We start from the raw sequence: 12,141 nt of genomic DNA on the forward strand, positions 1-12,141 counted from the left end.
GCTGGTGATTACGCACTAGACCCACTAATAATCACCACAACGCGCTAATTTCTATCCTCAACAAAAACATCTTCAAAATGATTAATTGCATTATATGCACTGAGTTGTGTGATCTCCATAATTTTGGCTAAACAAGTAAACAAAGAAGATTTTTTTTTATCAATTGCTAAATGTAAAAAAATAAATCTAAAAAAAATAAAATAAAAGAGAGGGAAAGATTACGAAAATGACGTTTAGGCGGCAAAACGAAACTATACAATACATGGCACCTCTCTTTTCAAAACGGCTTATCGCATTTTGTTGGTGGAAGCCAAAACCTGAAAGGTACACTTCTTCCTTCACCTCAAACCCTTTCTATGGCGTTCCTCATTAGTCACATTCGTTTTGTTCCTATTAGTGTAGTATTAGTACGTTTTGATTCAAAACTCAAAATCACTTTACTTTGATCCAAATGCACTTTTATCAACAAGTTTCACTCTTGAATCAAATTGATTTTAGTTTTCAACTTCAATCATATCATCAATAGTAATAAAAATATTTAGGTTAAAAATGTAGTATAAATTTCTACATCACAGAAGAAATTTGGACTAATTGTGCAAACAGAACTGGTCTAATGAGGTTCATACAATTAAAATTACATGAGAATTTATGTATCACATTCCTTTTCATGAAAACTAACCCTACCTGTTATTACCATGATACAGTCTTGGTCCTGGTCTGAAAAATTTGCCTTGCCCACTCTCTTTGCATGATAACGCGGGCTTAAACTCAAACTCGGTTAGCAATGAAATGACCCTGTTATTATACACATGTTACAGGAGGAATAAATAGGATGTGTTTTCAGGATCCGCCGTTCTGCTGCAAGTTGGGAATGCTGGCGAGAAGTTCTGGCTGTTCTGTATTTGATTTCAAATTCAATCCTTGCGAGTTTGCAGCTTTTGCGTCTTTCTTGGCCTGCTCCTTGTTCTTGGCCAGCTTGCTTGCTGGGAAATGTAGTCTAGCCTTTAGAGGACGGGGTGCTCGTGTTTGCCTGTCAAATCCTCGCACACAAACAAACCCTGCAAAACAACAGGTTCGTTAGATGTTCGGATTCTTTTCTTGTAGATGGTTGTGCATGTTTAACACGGTGGATCCGTCGTGTGACCAAGTGTTTAGGGTTATTAGACTTGAAAAAGTGAGTTTAAATAAGGATATTCAATCATAGAAGACAGTATTACATTCTGGAAACCATATCTTACCTCTCCAGAAGCACTGTTGAATTTCTTGTGTTGATAAACCTGCTTAACAAAAAGCTCATATTAAACACAGTTGTTTGAGATATGCTATAATAGTTTAACTTTTTAGTCTTTACCTTTGAATATGGATGGAATGGAGGTTCCGAAGTGTACTGTTCTCCTATTGAGGTTCCATATCCAACTTCTGGGAACGCTAATTGGGTTAAGACTTGATTCATGGTCTGCGAAAACCTGCCTCAAATGACAGACATTTATTTTTTAACTTCTTGAATTAGAAACATTAATATATTCAAGGAAATAAATTTGGTAAAAGATTTCACACTACTTTACCTCATTGACTTGAAAATAGGTTCCGTTTAGCGGAAAGCTCCCTCTCATTGCTGTTCGACATGGTATCTATTCATAATTTATTTCAAGCCAGGGTGAGAATACTCGCATTTATATGAAAATTACTCTCCCACCCACCCACCCACCCAGCCCTTTAATTTTCCAATATAATGTATAACTTAATGAGCATTGCATGGTTAAGCATTCAGACCAGGATTGTCCCTCGAACCATCTGCAAACTTGCTTCACGGAAGCTGTTGCATGAAAAACATTCCTCCTCATTACAGAGCTGGCCAGAGCCCTGAGTGCTGCACTTTCTTTCCGGTGGCTCTATGGAATTTGCTGTCTCGCCTGATGTACATTTTTTAATATTTGGCAAATAAATCAGAGAACACCAAAGAAACTAAACTATATCGTAAAACTTCCCAACTTACTATGCCTTATAATATTGACAATAACTCTACAACCAATCTATACTCATATCTAGAAAGGGTGTATTGCAGACAAATTATTTCTGACCTACCTGGGGTCCATATAGCTAGAAGGTATTTGCCCGGATCATCAGGTTCCCTCACTTCCCACTGTATTACATAACATATTAATAAAAGTTTGGCATATAGCATAATCACAACTTTAAGTAATAGATCTTGTGTTTACTAACCCCTTCCAGAAGACAATGTGAATCTGGGAGTTCATAACTGCGGGAAGGTAAACAAATATCATTATAAATTGTCCAAACTTTTGACTAGTATAAGATAATGTATATGATGCCTACAAGAACTTCATGCCAAATATTGGATCTTATGTTGGATAAAATTATTATCTATTTCATCGGGTGTAATCTCTATCTTTGTCTGATTCAAAGTTAATACAATGCCAATCGTGTATTAGATTTTACTGCCTTTGTAGTATCCGTTACTTTTGGTACCCCACATTTCATTAGTTAGACTACTACTTTTCAATGTTAGAGTTGAGCATTCCAATTAACTAGTTGGAGATGAGTTAGGTTTTTTTACTTACACTGAATGCTCTGTGCGCAACCGGCTCACGTTCTTCAGCTTCGGTGTAGGAATGTAAGCAGCTTCTTGATTTAGAGCAACCAAGGCCTTTGACATTTCACCTTCTTGAAGTTCCATGTTTGTTTGCATATAATTTTGTAAATTCACAGTGAACTCTTCTAGGTCTAGTTTGATGGTTGGAATTTCATCGGATTCCTCATAGAAAGCATCCTCTATATCATTTTCGGATACATGGGAGCATTCTGGCTCTGGAGATGCTGGCTCTTCTATAATTGGTTGGCAGATGTTGATTTCAGAGTTTGTTTCATGTTGCCTGATCACAACTGTTTGCAGAAGTTCTTCAGCTTGGTTTGTGTTTTCAGGGAGAGACAAGGGCAACTGATTGATGATTACTGACGGGTTCTGATCAGTTGTATTGTTTCCAGTTGTCATATCTATATTCTTCTGACCCGGTTCTGGGAGAGGCAAGGGCAACTGATCGATGATTACTGAGGGGTTCTGATCAGTTGTATTGTTTCCAGTTGTCATATCTATATTCTTCTGACCTGGTTCTGGGAGAGGCAAGGGCAACTGATCGATGATTACTGAGGGGTTCTGATCAGTTGTATTGTTTCCAGTTGTCATATCTATATTCTTTTGCTCCGGTTCTGGGAGAGGCAAGGGTGAATGATCAATGATTACTGATGGGTTCTGATCAGTTGCATTGTTTCCAGTTGCAATAACTAAATTCTTCTGCTCCGGTCCTGGGAGGGAAAGCCTTGCACTGCATTTAACATTTGTTCAGTTGTATGTTGATATATCATACATAACTTGGAATAAATGCAGATTATTGAATTTTCAAAGGGAAATTGACATAATCTTCATCTGTTAAAACTTTGTCTCTTAAGTTCACTGTTGCGGCAAGGGTAATGCAATTATCATGCTGTCAATATAATCATGTATAAAACATAAAAGTAATTTAGTAAGGGCCGTATGAACTTCATCAAATACGTTCCGAAGTTTTCTATCCTTCTGACAGAAATATCTGCTGTACTTCTAATGTATGAAAAACAAGTAATGGATGGTGCTGTGTCACTTATTGATGGTTACTTTTTCCTCGTTATTTATTGTAAACATGATGTGTGCAAAGAATACTTTCAGAGAAATACCTTGCAAAAGCACTTGCAAAGTGTCTACATTCCCCTCTCATTGGACATGCATTACAATTTGGTTTGCTTTTTGTACAGAAGACCTGCATGCATTGATTTTAGTTTAAACTAGGTTTTAGTAAAATATGTCTAGTTTCTGATGTATGAGAAGATTTAGTTTACCTTTCCAAATGTTATCAGCTGGTAATGCAGCTCGTACCTTAAATAAAACATGAAAAAAGAAATCAATAGATGAAGAATTTGATTTTAGATCCACTATTAACGGGAAATTCGTAACCCTATCATGCAATCATGTATTGCCACATGACTAAGTTGTTACCATAATCAAACTCTTGGAACAATGTGGCAATGCATGACTGTATGGTATTGTTTAAAAGTTACGTTTAGGCCACTCGAAGGAAAAAAAAGCTTGTAAGCTGAAAAGAAGTCTTACAATGTTCTTTGATCAAGCTTGCACAGCCGGGGCCAGAGATACTTTTGTATGGATTCCAACACCGGGTACCTGTACAGGCCGATATCGTTAGCTCTTTTCTAATTGAATGACTGCCTTACAAGATCTATTTCGGTAGTACTCACAATTCTAGAAGATGCAACTGTAATGATTCCGGCAGTGGCTGGAGAGGTACCCATCCCAAGCGTACTGCAATGCGCCCAACATTTGTGTCCACCTATTGCACAACAACAAATGTTCAAATATATTCCATATTAATGTAATTATGCATTTTTATTTTCAGCTTACCGGGAAAGCAAGATGGTGCAGTGTTAACAGTCGCACGCACTCCACACTTTTCAATCCCAATCCTCTTATGCTGAGCAAGAATTCTCTGCATATATAAATTGAATTAGCATTTTGCAATTTTTTCCTGCTCGGGTTTAGTAGCCTAGTAGGTCTAACTAGATGAATATGCATCGATTAAACATGTGTTTGTAGGAACTCAAAATGTTGGTTTCACCAACTAAATAATCACAACAAGCTAACATGATATGCATGGGAAGTACAGTTTGAATAAAGAAGTACAATTAATCTCTGGACTTACTTTGCTTGGTCAGGTGGAACATCCCTCAACCACTCGAGATCTATACCCCCGTGTTTATCAACGAGTAGATTCAGGAAACTCTGCATAATATATCAGTTGACATAAGCAGTGTTGAAGGGTTTTCTCTTTCCAGCAAAATATAGATAAATAATATTTCATGGATATTAGATTCTACCTGAATACGTTCAGCAAGCATGTTGTTCATGCCCCGTTCTTTAATTGCATCAGCAATTTCATTGACGTTTGCACGCCTCACGGCGTCCCAGTCCAAAGAGTCCTTGGTGCTTTCTGTCTTTTCTCTTTCCCCTGCTGTAGCTAGCGCCTGTACTCTTAAACTATCCCAATTGAAGCTATCCTTTTTTTCTTTCTTGCCTTTTGATTTTACAGGAGCAGATTCTAACTTACTGTTTTCATTTGTAATAGCATAGCTGTGGTCACAAGAATCTGATTCCTTTGATTTCGGCATAAGATCTTGACTTTGTCCAGAAATGTGGAAAGCCTCGTGCTGCTTGTGATCACTATGCTGCTGATGGGCTTGGGATAGCATGCTGTGAGACTCTGCTGGAGAACTCAAGCTTATGTTATCTTCATTTTTATTCTTTGAGGAGCCACTTGACGAGGCTTCGACATTGACGGGATTATAGCAGTTGACTTCAAGAACTCCAGAGTTGGGGGTCATTTTCAAATTATAGTCATTGCACTGTGTCATGATTTCTTCTAAGTAGCTTTGATTAACATTTGATTTTTCCAAGTTCTCCTCCAGATTGTCATGCCTCATAGCTACAGGCTGACCATATGAATCTCTCAAATTCTCAGTTGGATTGTTACTCTGACTGTTAACTTCATGTAACTGCGTCGAACTTGCCATTCCTAAAAGATTACTGAAAGAAGTCCTGTTGGAAACATTGTATTCGGCTGTGCTTAGCCGATCTTCTACTTCTGTGTTGCTGTCTGAGACTGATCCTATCTTCTCAGGATTTTGATCAATGGAAAGATCTCCAGACAATTGAGATGTAACAATGGAGCAATGGGATGAAAATAAAGCATTTAGCTCTTTCCTAACACCCCCCTTACATGAATTTTCTTGTCCTTCCCCAGTCACAGGACTAACAAATCCCATTGTACTATGTTCGCTAATATTTCTTTGAGCAGGTTCCAACAGCTTACAATTTGATTCATCTTTTAAGCTTCCAGTAGTTCCACAGGAATCAATGCTGTTGCTGTCAACTGTTTCTCTTTCTGCAGAATGTTCAATGATGTCTTTTGTCATAGAACTCAATTCATGAACAGATTGATTCAATATTTCTTCCAGCTTTGCATTTTCTTCTGGTTCCACAATCTGCACCTCTGGTGAGTTGACTATCATACTTGCACTTTCATCATGGCATGCATCGTACTTGCTGCTTGGCTTTACAGGAAATCGAGCAGCAAGGGACATGAATGCAGAACTGTCAAACAGAAAAGAAAAAGAAAGTGGTGTATCATGTACTTTAATTGCATGTTTCATTCTCGTTAATTGAGCTTGAATAATTTATACCTAGAAAGATGGTCCGAGACATTTTGAGTGAGGAAAACTCCAACTACTGAATCCACCACCGATCCTTTCCATCGCGAAAAGCGCCTGTCACCTATTGAATATGCACTTTTTTTGTTAATATGCTAACCATGTGCCAAATGAGGCAGAATTGATATGCACATTTAGGATAATTTGTGATTATTTTGTAGTTGGAATCTTATTCTATAAATTAGTACTAGTAAATATTATTGTTGATCTTGTGTGAAAGTAGGATTTGTGGCTTCCTTTGTCTCAAGTTTTTTTCCAAGGCAGAAAGAAAGATTATGTTAAATTTATTGGCATTAGTTAGTCTTAGAATATGTGGGTTAAGGGCTGACCAAGCTTTATAAACACCACACGACCATGTCTTTTAAGTAATGTAGGACTAAACCCACCCCCTTCGAACCCATTGCAATGAAGGTGTTGGAGGTTGCATCGAAGGCAAGTCAAATCAAATGCCGCAAATAGGTGAGTAGGGGCGGACCACAGTGAAGGCGGAATTTCCAACACCCCCTTCACACTCAAGTCTCAATGAGACTGAAGCTTGGGAGATGGGGGAAGCCCAATAACAAATCTAGGATAGAGTCTGATACTATCTTAGAATGTGTGGGTTAGAACTAACTTATCACTATAAAATTGATTGTAAGGTGAGGGATGCCCTAACTTTATAAATCGAAGCAATGTGAGACTAAATCCACACCTTCAAATCCAACACAATGAAGGTGTTAGAGGCTGCAATGAAGGTGAGTCAAATGCTGCAATTAGGCGACTAGGGGGGGACCGAAATGAAGCAGAATTTCCAACCGTTAGTGTACTCACTTACTCCTTGAGCAAGGATAGCATGTATTCTTAGAATTAGTGATTGAGTCTAACTCAATTTTACAAAACTGACATGTAAAGGGAAAAGTTTCCCATTTATAAATACTTGTTCAGGTTATATAATGTCTGATGTGAGACTCTTAACATTTTTTTCTTCATTGTTTTAGTAAAATATTTTATAATATATTGTAAAGTTAAGTTACAATTCAACAGGTAGTTTGTTTAAATAGAGAAAGAATCTAGACCTAACGAGTTTTGTTTAACCGGCCTTTATATCAAGCTAAAAACTAATTATATTGAAATGTCTGAGAAAATAAAAGGGATAAATGTTGTTATTCTTGAAAGTATATCACTCATACCTTGTACAAGATGCATCCGTGCAATAAATGACTCTGCTCGTCCTCGGAAAACATTTCGTTCATTTTCCCACCATTTGGCCTTGTCTTCATCTGTTCCATCAACCCCATGACTGTTTATATCCAACATCAGAAGCTTCCACACTTTATTAGTTTCCTCATCCAGATCAACTTTAGGTCGTGGGCGTTGTTTCTTGATGGGATCAAACACGCCTTCGTAGGGAATCATGGTGCCATATTCATGAACCCGCCGGCCTTTGCGTTTTTCAGTTTTCTGCTTGTAAGAGACAAGTGCATTCTGGCCATACAACACAAGCTCTCTAGCTTCTCTATATATGTTTAGCTGGCTAAACTGCTGTGTTAATGTGTCCACAGTATATATGCTTTTCCAGCTCTCTCCACGAGCAACACCTGCATCAATCAGTGTCTTAATTAGGACAAACTGCATGGTAAAAATGTTTGTTTTGAAACAATTATAATATTATTAACCAAGGAAAATCAAAGTTTCAGTTGAAAATACCTAATGAGCTGTGCAAAGGAAGATGCTGTTGCATTTCATCTCTGCTAGAATATACGGAACTGATTGGAGCAGTTCTCTTTTTACTCCGTTTCTTTTTTGTGAGTGATGCACGCATCTCCGCGACTAGAGCATCAATGCCTGTTTGTGGTCTTTGTGCATCCTCAACTGTTTTTCTATCAGAACTGCTTCGGTTTGCAATATTAGTAAGTTTGGCATCACAGTTTCTGACTATGGTCAGTGAAGTGTAATCATGAGCTCTGTTTGTGACTCTTGATCTTTTTTTGGTTGGTCTGCTCTGACCTGAAAATAAATTGTACTCAAGCGATTGCGATTTATCACAGGTAGCTTTTTCTGTGGCTCTGAGCATGGTTAGGAGTTTCGCTGTTTCATATTCAGAAGCAGAAGCAGAAGTCCAGCCGTTAGAAGTTGATGCATCTTGATATGATCTGGCATTTTCTTCAGAGCATGTTGCTAGTTGAACATCTTTTGTAGCAGTCATGGAAGATGCATTTGATGGGTTAGAAAATTTCCCCTTTTCACTTCTCCTTTTCTTCTGGACATTTGGAAATTGAACCCAATACCTTGACTGGTAAGCCTGCAATAAATTATATTGGGACCCAATTAGGTTAACGCTGCCGTTGTCTGCCTGCTTAATGGCACCGTAAGGTTTTCTCTTAGAACCTACTTCTTGTGATCCGTTACTCGAAAGTTTTCCGTTACTGGTGGAGGCTTGTGCATCTTCTCGTGATGACATGTAATTATTTAGAGCTTGCGTTTCCTGGACCTCTATGCCAGTTTCGCCACCAAACCGCATAGTTGCATTTTCTTCTCTGCATGCAGAGTTTCCATCTCTTGGTTGATCTGGTATCTCAAAGTATAAGGACCTTCTACACGTCTTTTTGGCAGACTCGGTTATTAACGATTCAGTGCATTCCCCTGTCACTTCTGCTGGAGTTGTGTTTAAGTCTTTCTTTCTGACATACTTCCTCTTTTGAGTTGAGTTTTCTTTTGATTGATCAGGCTTCGGAGTGGTCGTCTTCCTGGTTTTTTTCGGCTTTCCTTCTTTTATGACCTTGGGGCGGTGCTTTCTTCTTTTCGGTTTTGTTTGGGGTATTTCATTAAGATCAATAACATGGTGTATTTCCTTATTGTGGTTATTATCCTCCTTGCAAGGTGTAGGAATAGCAGTCAAGTCTACAACAGCAGGATCATAGAGTTTGTTGTGTGATTTGTCGCACATTGTGGCCGAGGCATCATCCTCATCTTCCCTTTGATTCATTTGTTCCGTACAAATCTGTGTCTCCACAACTTGTTTGTCTTTTGCTGTGACGACATTTTCTGGAGGCAGCGCAACCTGAGAATCGGTCAGGCCACAGTAAGCCATGTATGATGTGCCTGTTGCAGGACATCGTATAAACGCCCGAGTTAGAACCATATGGTCTCACATCAATCACATATTATAAGGAATTGAAAAAAAAAGTTGAGTATAATAGTGGATATTGTGCCTTCAGAGCATCATGGTTTCAAGATTAATCAAAATCTGGAAATTTGAAAGTATAATAATGTAAAAAATTAAAACAGACTATGGGAAAATATAGTACACGTAAGCCGTTTTTTAAAACCAAACCGAACAAGACTATTTTCAACCAGTTGAACCGTTAACCGTGAACTGACACGGTCTATGGTTTGATTATTTAGCGGTTCAACTGCAATTTAATCCCGGTTCAAGTGGTTCAACAATGACCTAGAGATCTCTTTAGTTTGATGTCTAGTTCGGTTTTTTAAAACCAATTCCAGTTGCTCTGTGACATTGTATAAACATTTATATGATGCCACCAGAGCAACTGTAATCGGGTTTGTGGTTTTTTAAAACCAATTCCAGTTGCTCTACGGCATTGTATAATTCTGGCATTTATATGACGCCACAGAGCATCTGTAATTGGATTTAGGATTTTACTCCAAACTTTTAATAAGTATTTGACAGTAACGGTTGTAAAATCAACTGTCATCTCTGGGAATCTAAACCTAAATCCAGGAACCAAAACCAAAATTCAATGTCTTTACCTTGAGGATCTTGGTAATTGTCATGAATGAAATTGGTATACGGCTGTTGCTGATACAGATTGTGATTGCCAAGTAATGCATAGCTTTGGTCGAACTGCGAGTTCCACACACCAGGAACAAATTGGTTATCCAAAAAATCATATCTTGAATTACAGTATGCGGAAGGAGCTCCTGCCTGAGCCAATAGCTCAGCAAAACTATTACTCGGACCAGGAACATCTTCGAACGACACCTGTACCCGAGTTCTGGCATTGTCATGACCAATGTTTGATGTTCCCGCCACAGATTCTGACTCGTGGTTAACATTTCCACCTGCCGAAGATTCTAGAGATGCAAATTCTCCATTGAAATGAGAATTCAGCTGATTTCTCTCTCCAGAAGTGCAGATCTGCGCTGGTCTTTGTGCAATGGGCTTAAAAGGTGTGGTGGGTATCCATGGAACCTCTGAGTTAACCTTCTTTTTCTCTGTTTCCCGAAACTCCATTTTTTTTCCTGCATAAAAAAAACTTAATTGAAACTGGTTCAGAAGAATTGAAAATTAAAACATAATAACCGACCGGAACTTATGAAAGAAACATCATTAAATAAGATACATAAAAATTAAATAAAAAAACAGAACATAAACATAGATCCGGTTTGAGAATTACCTAAATAAAAGTAACAGCTGAGTGACAGAGCTGTTGTTAGTGAGGAAGGATTGAAGAATTTATGAACATTAAATTAAATTAAAAAAAAAATTGTGAAACATTTTCCATGTGAGAAAGAAAGAAAAAGTAGGTAAACAGCTTGAAAATTCCGCTTTATGCTCAAGGTGAATAGAAACTTATTCTATATGACCAAAAACCAAAACTCGGAGAAATTTATGCAGATGTTGTTACAATGACTCACTGCTCATGAGATCTGGTAACCTTTATACAAGTCTACCTGATAAAAATTAGTGAAAAATAATTAAAAAAAAATCATTTCACCACCGAATGAAGGAGAGAAAAGAAAAAAAAGGTAACAACTCGGCACAAAATTTTATGCATAAGTTTATCCTCAGTTTAATTTAATTTACTCTTATCGTGATTCTGGTCAAGAAATCAATTTAATATACTTGATTAATTATATAATTTTGCTTTTGTATCCGTTCGGTTGTTTGCAGTTAATATAGTAATTACAACTATATTGTGACTGACACGAGATAATAAGATGCCATATTTATAATATTTGTTATGCATGCGCATACAATTCTATTTACTCACGTGTTGTACAACGTTTATATAAAAACGTTGACTTGTCACATGTTACGTAAATATTATTAACGAATCATTTTTGATTCGTTAATATATATATATATATATATATATATATATATATATATATATATAAAAGTAAATAAATAAATAATTGTACGAGGTTTTGGTGATAATGGTTCGAAGTTTGACAATAAAATAAAAAATCACTTTTCTTTTCTTACGTAAAGGGGTAGTATTTGGTTTTAGAAAAGATTTTAAAAGTATTAGTCTAAAAATGAAAAATAATATTTTTTTACATAATTTAAAATTTGAAGTACTTTGAGAAAAGTTGAATATAAAAGTAGTTAAAACATTTGTTATACTAAAATTTTAAAAGTGTTTAAAATAATTAATTTTTATTAATACATATTTTTTTTTTGAAAAATAAAGATATCTTTTATAATATATAGATATGTAAATAAATGCAACTTAATTATTTAGTCATTTAGTCATATTATATTATTTTATGATATCATAATATTAAATATTACATATTATCTTTTTAAATATTTGTAAGAAATTATATTTATTTATGATGAATTTATAGGAGTTATGGTTTAATAGAACTATTGGATTTTTATATTTATGAACTTTTATAGAGTCATTAATTCAAAAGAAATTTGTGTTTTCAAATTCAAACCAATCCAATAAAATATTGTAAAAGAATACAAAAAAAATAAAAGATTATAAAAAATTAAATTAAATTATATAAAAAATGTCGGTTTGGACTGAATTTTGAATATATATATTGATTTTGTAAAAAATATCGATTTATTTCTTTTTA

At 36.3% G+C, this 12,141-nt stretch overlaps 1 protein-coding gene across 3 annotated transcripts; it reads right to left on the reverse strand.

Annotated features, from left to right (window-relative positions):
- Window positions 1-591: 591 nt before the first annotated feature.
- LOC127125690 (transcriptional activator DEMETER) lies at window positions 592-11,145 on the reverse strand. Of its 3 annotated transcripts, XM_051054493.1 has the most exons (21): window positions 10,728-11,145; window positions 10,081-10,572; window positions 8,017-9,411; window positions 7,500-7,907; window positions 6,304-6,394; window positions 4,942-6,214; window positions 4,767-4,846; window positions 4,469-4,553; window positions 4,306-4,397; window positions 4,163-4,231; window positions 3,892-3,928; window positions 3,730-3,812; window positions 3,142-3,344; window positions 2,583-3,045; window positions 2,224-2,260; window positions 2,086-2,143; window positions 1,774-1,913; window positions 1,566-1,631; window positions 1,352-1,466; window positions 1,239-1,277; window positions 592-1,058 (listed from the first exon to the last, which is right to left on the reverse strand). In XM_051054493.1, the coding sequence occupies exons 2-21, from the start codon at window positions 10,562-10,564 to the stop codon at window positions 841-843; spliced, it is 5,436 nt and encodes a 1,811-aa protein (XP_050910450.1). In that variant the 5' UTR covers window positions 10,565-10,572; window positions 10,728-11,145; the 3' UTR covers window positions 592-840. The 3 variants fall into 3 exon arrangements, with proteins under 3 accessions (XP_050910450.1, XP_050910449.1, XP_050910448.1); XM_051054492.1 differs by having other exon boundaries at window positions 2,583-3,344; window positions 10,081-10,586; window positions 10,728-11,144; XM_051054491.1 differs by having other exon boundaries at window positions 2,583-3,344; window positions 10,728-11,143.
- Window positions 11,146-12,141: the final 996 nt, after the last annotated feature.

Source organism: Lathyrus oleraceus, chromosome 3 (genome assembly GCF_024323335.1).
Source record: "Lathyrus oleraceus cultivar Zhongwan6 chromosome 3, CAAS_Psat_ZW6_1.0, whole genome shotgun sequence".
Classification (NCBI taxonomy): domain Eukaryota; kingdom Viridiplantae; phylum Streptophyta; class Magnoliopsida; order Fabales; family Fabaceae; genus Lathyrus; species Lathyrus oleraceus.